Source organism: Fonsecaea nubica (genome assembly GCF_001646965.1).
Source record: "Fonsecaea nubica strain CBS 269.64 chromosome Unknown Scaff81, whole genome shotgun sequence".
NCBI classification, from domain to species: domain Eukaryota; kingdom Fungi; phylum Ascomycota; class Eurotiomycetes; order Chaetothyriales; family Herpotrichiellaceae; genus Fonsecaea; species Fonsecaea nubica.
The window spans coordinates 47,686-64,388 of NW_019173754.1; the positions used below are offsets into that span (position 1 = coordinate 47,686).

Sequence of the window (16,703 nt, forward strand, 5' to 3'; positions counted from 1 at the left end):
GTTGCTAGGGCGATGTGCTACACATATTGATTCTGTCGATTTCTTCATAAACACTCATGTGTGTGAAGTAGGGGTAATATTAATTTACCTTGTGCCACGATCGCGATCACGCGGCAGATCGAGTTGTTGTTTTGATCGGAAAATTCAAAAATGATCCATCAACCGTCCTCTGGGGAAACAGCATTATGTCATGTTGTTCAGTCAATCACGTGGCATTGATAGTTTCAAAATAGACAATATACAAGGTCCCATAGTCGGGAAATAAATCCAACGCTGCGCTCCTCACATGTCGATCTCGTAGTCTCTATTTTCACATATGTGGGCTGTCAAGTATGTGCGTCTGCCCATGCTCCAGTCCGGTTGTTTCGGTCGGGTCGTCTTGAGCTGAATCCCACTCCTTCATCAGATCACTGACTGTCCGGGTGAGCTTGCTTGGAGTGATTCTCTCAAGCTCCGGCCAAGGAAGGCCACCTTCTCCGACAGCAGGCTTCTGTCTGGTGTCCTCCATCCCCGCAATTAGGGGTTCTCGATTGCTCACGGGGGAGTCCCACGCATCCCAGGCATCTTCGACGTCATCATTGTCGTTCAAATCTGGCAGCAGACTAGGCGTGTTCGATGAGTCGGTGCTACTCTTCTGCTGAACATGTCCATTAGGCTTCTCCACCACCTTTGGTTGAGCCGAGTTCTTGTGTGGTGTGTCTAGCCCGAATTCGTTCCAGAACGACGGTTCCATATGATGCGGATTGGGCGTGTCAGCGCTGCCCTTGGGATTTGATTTGCCCTGTTTGTCCGGTGGCTTTCGTGAGGCCTTTCTCTGAGCAGGCCTTGCAGAGCGCTGCTGAGCGACGGTTCCATTGATTCCCTCTTCTCCCACCGTGGCTTGTCGAATGTCCTCGAAGAAAGTCCATAGACCATCCCGAACGCCGTCGTAAACCTGTTTGCCCTGTTTCACTAACATATCTGCAGCCACTGGGGGGAGAGATCTCCGATGTGCTGCGAGATCCTTGTACGTCTTTCCAAACCCTAGAGGAAGTGCATCGCCAGATATCAAGCTGTCGAGGGTCGCCATCCGTGATAATGAAGGCCTAGTAAATTCCCCACCATCAGCGGTCGGTGTCTGATCCAGCGGACTTTGTGTCTCCTCCGTCTGTTTGCTTGGAACCTTTGTAGAGGTCGGACTGAGCAAGCTCAAAGTTCTCGTATGTCGACCCCCTTCGAAAACTCGCTTCGATCCCTTTCTCGTCAAGCCATTAGATCCTGCATTGCTCGCCGTAGCTGGCTGAGCCGTGTAGCTTCTCTCCACCAGTGCTCGCTTCCGCCTTCGTTCTTCATCTAGGTGGCCTTCTGCAACAACTCCGTCGACGCCGCCGCCGACCTCGCCCAATGCCAGTGGCTGTTTTTTCTTCACTTGTCTCACTTCGTCCCTCTTCTTGTTCGCTTCGTAGGCTGCCCATTGCTTCTTCAGTACCAGCAGGTCCGCCTCTGCCCGCTGGAGTTCCTCCTTCAACTCGAGGACTTTTCTTTCTTGTGCCGCTAGTAGCGTTAGGAACTCTGCGCTGCCTCTTGTCTTGGCAGTTTCCTGCGGTTCGGCTGCGGGATCGGGGCTTCTGAAAGGAACGCTTCGAGTAAGTGGCGAGGACTTGGCTGATTCGATCGGACTCTGCACTCCAGACCCCAGGGTTGGAGACTGCGAGTATCCGATATTCGTCGGCACCAGGACGGGGAAATTCAGGGACAGGCCCTTGATGTGCCTTCTTGACGCAGCGGCATTCGTTGTTGATGGTCGGCTTGGATTCGGGACCTCGTCTGAGTTGGGTTCTGCCGATTCGGAGAGATCATTCGAAGGTATCTTTGGAGAAGAAACCGCACTGGACTCGACCTCCATCGCCGTGGGCCAGATTGATCATGTAGAGCACGACGTGCTGGGTAATTCGTTCAGTTCGGGGATGAGCAACTGGTGATCCGTTAAAGTCGGTAGGAAAAAAAGATCCGTCCCGCTGTCTCGTATGTTCAAAACGTCTGAATTTTCAAAAGTAAATCAGTCCTGTTCAAAGCAGTCATTCCACGTCATCATCGTCATTGACTGTGCGCAGAAGAGAGAAATGTTTAGGAGGACGAAAGACGGAAGATTGTTGACTGGCCGAAAACGGTGAGTCGGTAATTAATTGGCCTGGGGGCGAGATTCCCCACATCGTGTGTGTAACGGGGGGCCCATGCAAGGGGCAGAGGGTGAACATCCATCTGCTACTGCTGTAGGTACTGTACTCGTACGACGTAATGTACTCGGTACTGCTGGACAGTGCATTAGGGACTGAGCTAATGCCGACCAACCAGTTTATGTACTTTGTATCACTTCTGTCTTGGGACACATGATTCAAATTGAACGCAAAACGATCCCGCTACACTCGTAGGCTTTCCCATGATCAGGAGAAGACGAGATCCAACACAAAAACTCCAGAAATGCCCTCCTCTTCCTATATAGTCTCTATAAAACAATCCAAATGGTACCTCCCACAATGATGCCGACACACAAGACGGTCAAAATACCGGCGCCAGCTTGATCTCCCTTGGTAATGGGTGAGTGTTGGATTGGATCCGCGTCGATGTCCGTCCCAGCCTCGGGATTACTCTCGGATGTGCCTCCGGTATTGGCCGTCTTGGGCGCGATTTCTGGACGTACAGTTGATGCTCCGATGACGGCAAGTGCTTGCATCTGATTCCGAGTCAGTAAGTTGAAAGAGGGCTAACCCCTACGTGCGAAAAGAGCATACCTGTTGTCCCACGCCCGTGGAGCCATCAAAATTTGAATACCACCGTCGCCCACACATGCGCCCATTATCCCCTCCGGTACATTGCTGTGCCGCGGCGTTAGCGCTTGCCCGCAGCTTGGGCATAATCATGTCGTAAGTATTGGGCACGATCAAGGCGGTAACCGCCATCCAACGAGACAAGTAGGCTTTGAAACTGCTTTGGTCGTTGTTGCACACCATGGTTGGTTCACATTGGAACTCGGTCATAATGTCGCCGCCATATTCCGCGGGGAAAAATAGGTTGAAGGCGCCCTGCAGGATCTGGTTGACCCGGGTCCCCCACGGTTCAGCCCCATTGGTGAAGTTGTACATGGCAGCAGCTCCCATGAGCATCGTGCCGTAGTTGTAGGTCCATGCATAATGTGCCACATCCGTGCAGTTGTTGTTCACATCCGTGTTGTCCCAGATGTAGAGGACGTCATCCTGATATTGAAATAACGGGCTCGCTTCCATCCAATCCCACATCTGGATTGCCCAGTCCGCATAGGACTGGTTCCCGGTGTATCGAGCCAGACGCGCCGCCAGTTGAAAGTTTCCGCCGTTGGAGATGGTGTTCTTCAGATTGTAGCCCGAATTGAAAGAATACACCTGCCACCTCATCCCCCCGTTGCACGTTGCAGCGTCCCAGAGAGTCGATTGAAAATTGAACACTGCTTGAGCCAGAGCCAGCCAAGAAGGGGCATCGCCTCCAACATCCGGCAGATTGGCTTCAGCAGCGTCCATGGCCGTGAATGCCCAGAATGCTTGGTCGTCCACCCCCATGTTCTTGCTCTGGTTGGGAGGATTGAAGTTCTCTTCGGGTCCAACCTGAAACTGTAAAGCTTGCGTCACGACGGAGTTGTAGCTGTCGTCCCCAGTATACTGCCAGTAATTGATAAGAGATCCAAACATCGCGCCAGCCTCCCACCAGTAATAACAAGCAGTCGAGTCACACGGCCCCGGCAGTAAACCTGGCACTTGACCGGACTGATTGCCCGAATAATAGGTCATCATATCGTATGCTAATGTAGAGGTAACAGACTTGATCGAATCTAAGCTGTTGAGGTCCAGAGTGAGCGCATTCGTCAAGGAAAGTAGGCCGGCCAGCGGCACCAGAGCGGGACATATGCGCGACTTCATGTTTGGTCGTGCGTCGAGCGTCCTCACACAAGATGGAGTTATTGAATGGAAATCGCAGAAGAATGACCCTCGACTCAGATCCAACCCTGAAAACGAGACTTCAGGAGCAGAAGCGGAGGGACGGAAAAGGAGGTCTGGGTGAAGAGAGTGACAAGGGGGAACTTTAACGAAGGTAGCGCCCAGTCCGGCCGGGGCGGCGGGAGTTGGGAAATGTCAGTTGCCACGTGGTACGGTATGCGAGATACTCAAGGGAGAAATGGCGTCGAGGGCGAGAGCCGTCTGTTCACGGCGCTGTTGGCGTAAAGGCGAGAATAATGAGAAAATCTGCAATGGACACAAATGAAAGGGAACAGGTGAGATTATGGGGAGGACAAGAAGTTGGCGCGAGCCAAGGACTGTAGAAACAACAAAGCATCACACGGCCACTAGCGACTTTTTCCACCCAAAAGGGAGGCACGGAAGATACCCCGCCCATCTGCTGTTGTTCCAGATGGCGGTGCCGACCTCATAAGGGGGACCATGTGTGAGACGTCGTCGCCTTGGCATTGAACCAGGCGGCCAATCGGGACTGATATCAAGTCTCCTCCGCTCAGAAAAGACTTGGAGCGGCGGGACAATACACGTCCTTTGTCTTGGCTTGGCTTGGCACAATCTTGCACCGCCCAAGCACCCAACAGTGCTGATCCTGACGATCTCTTTCTCGCGGAAACTTCACCCCTAAGATTCTCCCTGAGGCTTGGTGTCGAGGTCCGCAGTCTAGCTAAATATTGGTTGCGACTTAACCCGGAAAGAGCCAAGGTGGCCATAAACAAGCACATAACGGTCGCCTCGCGCACCCATCCCCTAAACTGTGGTCCAGGTCTTCTGGGACACTTTGTGCAGTAGATAAGTTGCTGTATATCAATGCAATAATGCGGCGCCCAATTGGAGGGCTCATATAATTCAGTACTCCTCGCTTCGCCTTCGCTCAAATGTATCGATGTTGTCGGAATCGTCGTGTCAATATGAATACAGTGCTTTTGGTTGACAACTTCTTCGGCTCTTCTGCAATCACTCCCGGAGCTTCTCCTCCTTGATGGCCTCAACGCCTGATGCCAATTTGAACATTCCAACACCAAGACCCCGGCGCGCACTGTGCGGTTCACTATGCCGGTCGCTGTGGAGTTGATGCTCCGTTAAGCTTCCTGTTCTGTTGTGTGATCTGTTCGTGTTCGTACGAGAACGGGGACTGAACTCTGGATTCTCGTTGATATCCCGCAACCCCGAAGACAAACCCGTCTCAGCCCGGAATTGGCGTCCTTCCATGTTGCCGTCGACGGCCGACATCATCGATTGCCCTCCTATGGAGGATCTCCGACGTTGTACACGAGACATGACTCTTTCGGCTTCCTTGGCTTCTTTCGCTTGCAGGCTTTCAGAGGGCAAAAGGATGGCCCGGTCAAGCTCGTAGGGAAGTCCACGATGTCTTCCACGGATCTGCATGGCGATTATCACCAACTTTGAGAGAACGTGGAACTCGGCTGAAAAGGAAGCGTTGATGTTCGGATAGCCCAAAGAAAGGCCCACAGTGCCGTACGCAGAGACAATTTCGAAGAGGACGGAAAAAAGCGTGAACGCGGACTCGTTGATATTCTGCAATCTTCCGCCTTCGACAATGGCGATGATGAACATTCCCAGAAATATGTACCACAAGTCAAACGACAGTTGTCTTCGTAAATGTGCGCCGACATAGCTTGGCTCACTCTCGTCTTCGTTTTCCTCGGACGAAGTCCCGTAGATTCCCAGACTCTTCTCCTCGTACACGTTGGTACGTCGCATTGAGATGGCAATCGGAAAGACGGATATGTACATCATGATCAGATAACTGACCTGAATGGCAGGGTGGAGTTCGGCCAGATTGACCACGGAAAATCCCGCAGTTCGTGTCGACGCAGCTTGGAAGAGACCGTCCAGAAATCGAATACCTCCCGGTAACGACGTGACTGTGGTATCGTTGAGATCGAGAATGATGAAAAAGATTAGGTCCAGCCCGTTGAGAATGATGAGGATAGCAAATAGCCACCAAGTCGCTTCGCGGGGGAACAGCAGGGTGAAACATCGGCGAGGATGGTCGAGAAGAAATTGGAGCTCTTCCCACAGGGGGCTGCCTTCTCGGACGCACTTGGACGTGGCCCAGATAACAAGCCTCAACATGCAGGGGAACCCAGTGTTGCCAATGACGATCAGAAAAGTCATCAGCAATAACGGAAAAACGGCTCGCTGGAATGAGAGCATAGAATTGTTGGTCAAGGTGAAACCGAGGTCGTTGAAAGCAGAAGCACTTGTGAATAGACCCCACCAGACTCTTCCCTGCGACTGCTCTGTCACATATTTTCCGAAACTCGTGTGAAGGATCCAGGGTATTAAACAGATTATGCCGAGAATGTGAAAACAGAAGAAGTAAAGGACAAGGATCAGAGCTAGGGCCTTGAGTGCCCGATATTCTATCCCGCCCAGCTCTTCTCGCTGTTCTTCGGTCAGACCGAGAAAAAACGAGTTCCGTCCGATGGTCGGTTGCCAACTCAGGTATGGGGCGAGCTCCTGTGTACGCGGCGTATTGACCCGATGCAGCGACCGAAACGTATTTGACCCCCTCCGACGGTAAGACCCAGGCTCAGGGAGATCGTAGGTGTGTGATGGCTGCGTGGACTGTCTAGTGTTGAGTCGGGGAAAGGTGGCAGTTCGGTCCTGGCGGTCTCGCAGAAACTGTGGTTCGTCGATGGTGATGTGTGTAGGAGGCGCACGGTCCTCCGCAGCTCCCGCGTCAGCTCTCGTCTCATCACCACTGGGAGGTTCGGGTACGCTCATGATTGGGCGCAATAGATTTTCATCAAAGTTGGCATGAACATCATGAGGTCGGTCCCCCTGCTCATATTCACGAGGACTGGGAATTCGCAGGGCCGTCGTGTCACTTGGATTTCGTTGATTTTCAAGGAAGCGGATGTGTTGCTCTGGATCCATCTGTGGCGGCACCCGCACATCATCGACAGACCGAGTTGTGAGGGGTTTCGGACGGTGATTAGGCATGTGTCCTTTGAACTCTTCCTGCTCCTCTTGCGAGGTGTCAGACGAATCTACAGCCTTTCCATTGCCGTTCTCGAGCTTCTCAGCATCTGCATGACCTTGACTGCGTCCGGTGTTTCGTAATATCCGAATCGCTTTTCCTGCGACGCCTGGTCGACCTTGTTCAGGGTCATCCCTTCCGATGGTCATAGTGCGTTGTCTCGACTTTGTTCGGCGGAGTGCATTCGAGGTCTTACAGACGTCCTCGAATCGTTTTTCGAACCAATACAACCGGGCGAAGACGACAGCCGAGTTGACGGCAATGGGATTGCACAGCATGGCGAGGAAGAATAGCATGAATTGTTGACCGACTTTGATGTTGTTCACGTCGACAGTGTTCAACCCGCTTTGGGTGCAGGCACCGGAGGCGAAGAAGAGGGAGTCGATATATGAGATGTCACCAATACCGAAGATGATGACTGAGCCCAGAATCGTCATTCCAATCATGTACAGATAGTGGATGGTGATGAAGTTAAACCTCCTCTTGATGAAAACATCTGGAATGATGTTTCTCTTGCAGAATTCCCAGAAATTCCAGGCCCATTCATATGCGAGACCCATGGTGTTGGCATCCAGCGATGGAAAGGAATAGAGACCGAGACGAGACTGCCAACTCGTTTTCTTGAGGATGCTGTTTCGGTGGGTACTCGAGGTCGTATATGAGGGCAGGCCAATCCCTTATTTATTAGGGTAGGATCAGGGGAGTGGGAGTAAGGATTAGCATGATGACAGAGAGAGCATTGGAGGGAGAGGCTTTTCGTTGGTCAAGCAGTGATAACCACATGTTGTACACTGGGAAGAAGGATGAGCTCTGGAACTTCAAGTCGAGGATCTGCGCAGTCAAAAGGCAGAAATACCAAAGGGAATTAATGGGATACGCATGCGCCATGACGCCAAGTTGAGCAACAGGCACGACACGGCAAAAGAATCTTTCTGGCTCACTGGGTTATCGAAGTGGAGGACATTCGAGGGGCGCCAGCCACAGTGCCGGGACCCCGCCAGCCAAAGCTAACTGGGTGCAGTTGGTCAACGGCATTCCGTGCCTTGCTTAACAGTGCTTGTTTTTCCCTTTGGGCACCTACCACTGGTACTCTTATGTCACTTTCGGGGATAGCTGACGCCTAAACTAGATGGGGATTTAGGCTTGATTGGATTGGAGGATTGGAGACTTTCATGTTGGCCCCGAAGGATTTTCCTCACCTTCACGCATGCTAGAGCGTATCAATTTCACACGCATCAACATCCACATCCACTTCGATTCAATCCTCACGTACCACTTGTATACCGCCGCTCTGTCGAAGATTCGCCCTCGAGCGTCTTGTTCCCTACCCTCCCGTACCACGCGTGCCTACCTACCCAGCTCCGCTACTCCAAGCCCTTCACGTTGTCTGTCCCCCCGAAAACTCCAGCCTGCGCTCCGACTGCGCTCCGACCGGGACGGTTACTCGCTTACTCTTACTCATCCCAGTGCATAGTATTACTCTATCTTCCTTCCCTATTGACACATACTCCCCTGAAAGATATCTATTATACCCCAGAAATGAACCGGTTGTACCGACCCGCAGCCCGGAGACAGCGGCTCAATGCGCCTAAAGCGAACCTGGTGGCTGAGTGATCTTTGGGAGGTGATCACCATTCAAGTTCTTAATCAGCTTGCCAATGCCCGAATGGCTGTAGTCGTTGGAATTCCACATATCCTTGTGATACCGCACCTTTCCGGTATCGTCGAGTGACAATGAGACCAGAGAGTCGACTTCTTTGGGAGTGTTGACCAGCTTGGGAGTGTACTCCTGCCTAAGTTTGAAGACGATATCGGTTGGTGTGTCCTTGACCACTTCGACCTTTTTGGTTTCCAACTTGGCGAAGATCTTAGGGAGTCCATACCACTGACCGGCAATTTTGTAGCGGGTGTCGCAATATGACAGCGGGTCGTCATATATCGCCTTTTCTGCATACACTGACATATCCTTCTCGCTGCAACTTCCAGAGTAGAGATTTGTGATTGACGTGACTATGGCCTCATGCTCGGGTGATATCTTCAACGAGTGTTCAGGGTGAGGTTCGTAATCAACAGTCTGGCTGTCATGCCCAGTCAATTGATGGGCATCTGGATGAGGTTCGTACTTGGTATGGATATCTTGTGTGCTCTCTGCCATGATAGCTGGGCTCCGACACACAGTAGATGCGTAACAGAATCTTCTAGGCTGGCTATTTGTGTTGAGTGAGAAATGGCTTTACCAAGAATCATCAATCTTTACAGGCAGGTCCCTTAATTGGGAGGGAAGAAACAACGTTCATGACGACATTGACTCTGAACGTCGGTGCACCGTGGCGGCACACACTCTGATCATGCAATATGATTTTGGTTTCTACTCGATTGGTTCATCAGTCTATAGGGAATGAAAATTTACCCACGGAGGGTTCAGCAAACATCCAGCAGGTAAAATGAGCGGAAATGAAGTCGTGTAGGACGAGACATTTCTTCTTCGGACTTTTCTGTACAAATTTCACGTCTTTCTTGTCTCATCACCGGAACATCTTCCCATACAACATGTAACATGCAACATGCTTGTGTATCAAAATAGAGTGTCCCTGACCTCCACCTTCTCCCCGTCTCCTTAGTCAGATGGAGATTGAACCCTGTTCATATCTTTTTTATACCTCTGCATCTCACCAGCTTGTGCCCAAAGAGCAGCAGGAATCTCGGCAACACGAGGCTCAGCACGCCTTACCCCACCGTCCGCCCTGCAGGATCCGGGGATCCACGACCGATGTAATAACGTCCAAGGATCTATCGCAGTCAGGAGTCGGGGCCGAGCATCGTTCGTATCTCGTTCAAGAAACGGAGTTTCATTCATGCATATGATGGAGCACGGAAGACGGGGTCACTAGGAGAGATTTGTTCTCTCTCTCTCTCTCTCTGTGTGTGTGTGTCCCTCCTCTTTCTCCCCCAAAAGTCAACAATGACCAGTGGGCTGGTAACGCAAGAGGTGAGATTACGAATACGACGGGATCTTAAGAGCGAGGTTAAGACCGCCGCTCCGGGCAGAGACGAGGCTGCCCTGCATATATACAAAGTACAAGTACTGGGTGGGTGTACACAAGGACAACAAAGTGACGGCATAAACGAAAAACTACTACCTTAGTGTTCCACATGCCACATGCCAGAGGGTGATCAACCGGCAATTGAGCGTCGGATTTAAATTCTTTCGACCAAATATCAGTCTTCTATCGCCAGATGGACGATAGGGCCGCATGAAGAAAAAAGCTTAGCAACATCAGCAACACACCACGAAGTTGATTGTTTAAACCCGGTCAGGAAAAGTGTGACGAGCACAAGCCCATCTATGCCTGTTTATGCATGGCTTATGATGCGAAAGTTGCCAACGGGGCGGTATGCTAGAGACACCGACAACCAAAGCTAATGCTTCATCGGCCCAATGATATGGGGTTTCGGCGCGCAGTGCCCTTGTCCAGTACGGTTATCACGGCAGTCTTTCCTTTTTCTTTCTCCTCCTCCGAACCAGATTCTTCGTGACAAAGGAAATGTCGAGAGGTTTCCATGGCCTTTTCCCGCGGACACACACCCAAAACCTCGTTGTCTGACGAAACAAAGACTCGAAATTCCCGGACGAGGGTGGCTCGTCATCCGACCACCGGACGAGCAGGAGATCGTGGCGGTTGAAGCGGATCGATGAACAATCTTGAAGTAAATGATGCCCGGTGGTAATAATGGTCCCTGGACAAACCTATGATCTGCGTGCCATCACGGGTGGGAGATATGGTGTCTCGGCATAGTGTTGTGTTGCATCGATGCAAATCGCATTAATGAATCCTTGATTCTCAACATTCCTTTTTTAAAGACCTGCTCTTCCTCCTACACACTGTTTTCCATCTCTATCTCACACACACAGAGTTGGTTGTCTGCAGGGTAAACACGTATCACCCCGGTCTCCCCAGCAGGCTGAAGCACCTGAACAAGGCTCACCATGTCCAACTCCCCAACCAACTCGTCCACCTTCACCCTCACAAACGATGTCGAGAGCCAGAAAAGTGGCCCTTCGAGTAAGAAGGTGCCGCATTGGCGCCTCGTGGCCAGCCAGACCCTCATCACAGACGAAGTCTTGAACCATCGATACCAGGGCTCGGGAACAGAGGAGGATCCCTATATTGTCGAGTTCATCCCCTCGGATCCTCGCAATCCCATGGAATTTCCGGATTGGAAGAAATGGGCCCTCACTCTGACTGTCGCTTTTGCAACTCTGGCCGTGGCGTTTGTTTCCACGGCATACACTGCCAGCGTAGTGCAGCTCATCCAGGCCTTTGATTGCAGTCAAGAGGTCGCAACGCTGGGGGTATCTCTTTTCGTCCTGGGCTTCGCTATTGGACCGCTTCTCTGGGCGCCGTTGTCAGAGCTGTATGGCCGTCAAGTCCTCTTCTTCGGCACATACGCCGTTCTTACCGTATTCAATGCGGGCGCAGCTGGAGTGAACACCATGGCAGGTGTGCTCGTGATGCGATTCTTTGCGGGCACTTTCGGCGCTTCTCCTCTCACCAACGCCGGCGGCGTCATCGCCGACATATTTCCCTCCAGTCAACGAGGCCTGGGGATGAGCATCTTCGCTGCCGCTCCCTTCCTGGGTCCTTGCATCGGCCCCATAGTTGGAGGCTTCATCTCTGAGACAATCGGTTGGCGTTGGGTCGAGGGTGTAATGGCCATCTTCACGGGTTGCCTTTGGATCTTCGGCACCTTGGTCATCCCAGAAACCTATGCCCCTGTCATCCTGTCGCGCCGGGCCAAGGCATTGAGCAAGCGAACGGGTAAGGTCTATATCTCGGTTATCGAGAGACGACAAGGCAAAATCACGCCTCAGGCCGCCTTCTCCAAGGCCATCTCGAGGCCCTGGGCGTTGCTCTTCCTTGAACCAATCGTCCTTCTCATCTCCATATATATGGCGATTCTGTACGGCACGCTGTATATGCTCTTCGGTGCTTTCCCCATTGTCTTTGAAGAGGAACGAGGCTGGTCGCAGGGCATTGGTGGCCTCGCCTTCTCCGGTGTCGCGGTCGGAATGATCTCGGGCACCGCCTACGCCATCTGGGACAACAAGCGCTATGCCCGCATTGAAGCAGAGCATGGGGGAGAGGCGCCGGCCGAAGCACGTCTTCCTCCTGCCGCTGTGGGAGCCATCGCCATCCCCTTGGGCATGTTTTGGTTTGCATGGACCAACTACCCTTCGATCCACTGGATTGTCTGCATCATCGCCTCAGCGCCCTTCGGTTTCGGCATGGTCAATGTCTTCCTCGCGTGCATGAATTACCTCATCGACTCATACACCATTTACGCCGCGTCAGTGCTGGCGGCCAACTCGGTCCTGCGATCCCTGTTCGGCGCCGTCTTCCCCCTCTTCACCGTCCAAATGTATCACAATCTCGGCATCCACTGGGCCAGTTCGATACCTGCGTTCCTGGCACTCGCCTGCGCCCCGTTTCCGTTCATCTTCTACAAGTATGGTGAGAGCATTCGGATGAAGTGCAAGTATTCCGCCCAGGCACATGAAGTAATGCAACAGATCAGATCGCAGAACAGGCAAGGTCAAGTGCCGGTGGAGGAGGACGAAGACGACCACCAACAAGAACAACAAGAGACTGAGACCGAGAAGGTCAAAGAGAAGACTGAAACTCAGACATAGTTTCTGGCACTGGACCTCCTTTGTTGTAAGGGGATTCACGACAAACGACCGATTTGCTTTTGATAGGATATCGACGTCCTGTTTACATTGGCCGGCCTGGTGATCACTGGTCGGTCGATGTTATCTTCGCCATCTTCTGGTGATGTCATGTCATACCTTCTCTTTAACCAACAAGCGATGGCGTTGGGAAGGGAGATTCGTTCCAGGGATGGATGCATTGTGGGAATTGTCTGCACGGTCATGTCAGCTTTGAGAACCCTGGTGCTTTTGGTTGTTTTTCTCTCGTGCGATGTACGAAGCGTTTGGCAGGGGTTCTGCATTTGCAAGCGATGGGTAAAGGATGGATTTACTAGACACGGCAAAAGTGTCAATATAGAACGGACTCGAAACTCATTATCAATAGATGGAACCGTGTGGGAAACAGGGCGGCAAAGGAGGGAAATAAATGGTCCATGGCACTTGGTACCAGGTACCGAGTACACACAAGAACACGAAACAAGAATCCTAGTAATTGACAACGAGGAAGGGAAAGAGATACTTATTACAGGTTGAAGACAAGTTGATGTACCGAGTAATGGGAGATCCTTTGTAGGATCTTTTTCTTTTTTGTGGCTGCTTACTCTTATGTGTTTAGTATCATGCCGCCCCTCTGTCTCATCTGGAAGGGGGTTGCCGACTTTGTCAGTTCCCTACCTAGTAATATTATTACCCAAGTAATATGAGTACCTACTCGTAGTATGATACGGGTAGATGGGAATCAGGCATCCCATATCCCATGCCAATGATGCCATGGATGGGGTTCAGCGGGTCCGTTTTCTTCCCCCTGACACATGGGGCTCCCCACAAGGTTGCAAGGCTCCGAAAAGATTGAATCTACCTACCTACTGACTATTCACTATTCCATCCGCGGGCGGCCCTGAGGCGACATGATCTTGGTCGTCCTCGTCCCCCGTATAAAGTATAGGGATCATGACTGGGCGATCAGGCCGCCAACCGGGGCGTACTCGTATGATAGTCATAGTCTACTCGTAGAAGCATCCGCGCCCTGGCCCTTAGCATTGTCTCCGCTTTCAATCCCGCTCAGATCTCGCTGCAGAATCGCCCATGGTCTCCTCGCGCTGTCGTCATCGGGTCCCGGGGGCGAATCGATCCCGCCGACCATGTCTTGGAGGTACTTCAACACTGCGCCGCGCATGACCACGAGCCTTGCCCTGCGCGTCTCGTTGGTCGACCCCGAAATGTCGTGCACCGCATGGGGGATGATGGCAGAGTGAGGAGACAGGGTTGCCTCGGCGCTGGATTCAAGCGCCGCCTTCCAGCGCGAGAGCAGATGCGCTTTATTCACGGTCGGGGGAATACTCTTGTCATCAGCGCCCTGCAGGACTAACAGACTTTTCTTCCCCACCTGGCTTGAAGGCTGGAAATGCCCAACGGCTCCAATGCGGCCAAACGTCTCTCGGAGTCTCTGGTCAGACAGGTCGCTGGAGTAATAGTCGTCCATTTCCGGGTCCTCTGGCGAAGTCGGTGACGCCAAGCTGAGAAAGCGGAAAATGGTCACGGCAGCAGAGCCAAAGATGGGTGTGGTGAGGTCCATAGGTAGAACCGTCGTCTTATGTTTCTCCTTTGGCGTCGAAGAAGCGATTTGCAAGAGTGAATCGTAGCCATCTTTTGTGGCTGCGGACTCGGATGTGGCGTGCAAAATGGCTTCGCGGTCCGAGACGGGCGCCTGTAAGATGGCGCCGGAAATGGTAGGACGCGGAGAGGAGGAGGTCGCCACGGGAGAAACGAGATAGTGCATGATGTCTTGACAGCCGGTGGAATGGCCCATCAATACCACGGGCGTCGAAGGAGATTCAGTGATGGTGTCTCTGATGTATGTGATGGCTGCGGCAATTTCCCCGACCTAGACACATTCCTCAATCCACGTCAATGAGAAGCCAGTCTCAGGGATGTGCCCACGGCTGACAACTTTTTCAATAGACAGACAGACAGACAGCTTTGTATGGGCTAGGAATCAAACCCCTCTTTGAAGAGATGGTTACAGCAACAAGAAGATGATACAAATCGCACTTAGTGACTCACATCACGATCCAGATCGAATAAGCCCCAACCCCTCCCATTGCTTGAGAGCTGTACGTGCATCACCCTCCATGTCTGGTCGGCAACATCTCTAGGAAACAGCGCGGCCAGGTCATCGACGTAGCGAGGCGAGCGGAAGTTGTCGTAGAGGCCGCCTACGAAGAGAAGGACATTGGGAGGGGAGGCGAATGGTTGGAGAGAGGTCTTGTTGCTAGTATTCCTATACTCTAGAAGGAGGAGGGACCGTTTCGGGTGGTAAGGGTGAATGATGGTCTCCATTAGTGCTCGTATTGGAGGGACATAGCAATTTTCAATCTGTATAGTATGTTCAGCACTCACACTCACTTGGTTGCGTGGTTGCGTGAAGCTCAAAGGCTGCGCTCGATGACACAAGGATGTCCCTGCGTCATTGGCTGCTTTCATCCCGATATCGGATTGTGACTTGGAAAAAGCCAAAAGCCTCGTCCAGGCAATTGCCAGGCTCTTTTTCATTATTACATGGTATGTGTCTTTACTGTTCCTCCCTACTTATCATGGCAATAACTGGTGCTCTGGTTCGGCGACAAGGCACACTCGGGTGACTCATCCTCTGAACTCAGTACTCGCTCCTCGGTCCGCCGGAAGCAATTTGATCATTTCATTACGATACTCGCTTGATTCCTTTCTTGTCATTGTCATATCTGAAACACAACTGCTGGGCTCGCTCTAGAGGGTGCCTCAAAAATAACCTTGATAGCGTCCGACTCGCGAAGGACCAACACGAGCTGTGGCACGGCGAGGATTGCAGAAAGGAGAACTTCGTCCGAGAATCGCTGTTCCGAGTACCTCGTAATCAACCACGCAACCACAGACCCTTGGCCTGCTGAATACGAGGTACCTCGTACTTGGCAGTCGAGACAAATTCTGCACAGTGCCCCTTGCAGGCTTGCGACCCTCTTAACTGCTCGTATCTGCACACTGGTTCTGCAGCTCAAGGGTCAAGTCTCAGGTTTCTCCAACAGAGGTCACACTTCACTTTGGTCTGGCAATTAAGACTGGTGGCAGGCTTCTCATGTCCCTCTAACCACGACAGTGACTTCTTAGCGGGACTAACTGCAGTCCAACTCCGTAGGTCAGGAGCTCAAGGTTCTGGCCCTCCTGACAAGCCAATGCAGCCCCAGTCGACCCTAGTCCAACCGCCACCGCCCGCCTCCCCCGTTGCCCAGAAAGGGCGAGGAGATCAAACGGATTGCAGGGATGGACCCAGTAATGTGCGAAAGAATAGGGTTTCTTCCGACTTCCGAGGTCGGTGGGTATTTCTTGGGCAGAACAGAGAACAATAGCGAGAAGAACGCCCTCCACGAGACAGCTTACATTCCCATTCCAGACATATACCTATCTACGTCAACCGAGAGGCTACGAGTATGCGATACTTCGGATATTCGACCCTCCTATTTCGCAAGTCAAAAGCTGGGGTAACCGAACCGCTGTTGGGAAGCATACACCGTCGGGAAATTCCCAGCTTGAGCTGCTGAGCTACAAAAGCTAAACCGCAGTCCTTTACCAGGAATGCGGAACAGACACTCAAGCCATCATGCGCGTGGAAAGACGGTGTCTGTTGGCCTTGTCATGATTGACATAATTGACTAAAAAAACCAGTCGCTTCAAATTGTGTCTGGCGACGCTTCCTAAAACAAGTTACCACACGGCTCTACCATCCTAACTCCTCCTTAACTTCAGCCACCTGTGTTAGCAAAAAGTCTAACCCATATACCTCCAATCGTTCCATTACACTGAGCCTCGACGAGTACCGGGATGCTCGCCCCGACATTGGACGCTCCTGCTATCACTAGACACCTCGTATTCACAAAATTCCTGCGAAATTATTCACCCTCTGTCCAAAACCTGCGCCATCACTCGG

At 52.0% G+C, this 16,703-nt stretch overlaps 6 protein-coding genes across 6 annotated transcripts; 1 reads left to right on the plus strand and 5 right to left on the minus strand.

Moving 5' to 3' along the window:
* Nucleotides 1-310: 310 nt before the first annotated feature.
* Nucleotides 311-1,885, minus strand: AYO20_09137 (hypothetical protein; the record flags this gene model as incomplete). The annotated part of the gene is made up of 1 exon (XM_022647408.1): nt 311-1,885. The coding sequence occupies one exon, from the start codon at nt 1,883-1,885 to the stop codon at nt 311-313; it is 1,575 nt and encodes a 524-aa protein (XP_022496598.1).
* A 600-nt stretch (nt 1,886-2,485) lies between these two features.
* On the minus strand, nt 2,486-3,929 carry AYO20_09138 (hypothetical protein; the record flags this gene model as incomplete). The annotated part of the gene is made up of 2 exons (XM_022647409.1): nt 2,486-2,713; nt 2,772-3,929. The coding sequence occupies 2 exons, from the start codon at nt 3,927-3,929 to the stop codon at nt 2,486-2,488; spliced, it is 1,386 nt and encodes a 461-aa protein (XP_022496599.1).
* Nucleotides 3,930-4,979: 1,050 nt separating this feature from the next.
* On the minus strand, nt 4,980-7,592 carry AYO20_09139 (hypothetical protein; the record flags this gene model as incomplete). The annotated part of the gene is made up of 1 exon (XM_022647410.1): nt 4,980-7,592. One exon carries the CDS (start codon nt 7,590-7,592, stop codon nt 4,980-4,982), a length of 2,613 nt encoding a protein of 870 aa, XP_022496600.1.
* A 1,028-nt stretch (nt 7,593-8,620) lies between these two features.
* Nucleotides 8,621-9,187, minus strand: AYO20_09140 (hypothetical protein; the record flags this gene model as incomplete). Its single annotated transcript, XM_022647411.1, has 1 exon — nt 8,621-9,187. One exon carries the CDS (start codon nt 9,185-9,187, stop codon nt 8,621-8,623), a length of 567 nt encoding a protein of 188 aa, XP_022496601.1.
* A 1,833-nt stretch (nt 9,188-11,020) lies between these two features.
* Nucleotides 11,021-12,724, plus strand: AYO20_09141 (hypothetical protein; the record flags this gene model as incomplete). The annotated part of the gene is made up of 1 exon (XM_022647412.1): nt 11,021-12,724. One exon carries the CDS (start codon nt 11,021-11,023, stop codon nt 12,722-12,724), a length of 1,704 nt encoding a protein of 567 aa, XP_022496602.1.
* Nucleotides 12,725-13,739: 1,015 nt separating this feature from the next.
* AYO20_09142 (hypothetical protein) lies at nt 13,740-15,082 on the minus strand (the record flags this gene model as incomplete). Its single annotated transcript, XM_022647413.1, has 2 exons — nt 13,740-14,627; nt 14,807-15,082. 2 exons carry the CDS (start codon nt 15,080-15,082, stop codon nt 13,740-13,742), a joined length of 1,164 nt encoding a protein of 387 aa, XP_022496603.1.
* Nucleotides 15,083-16,703: the final 1,621 nt, after the last annotated feature.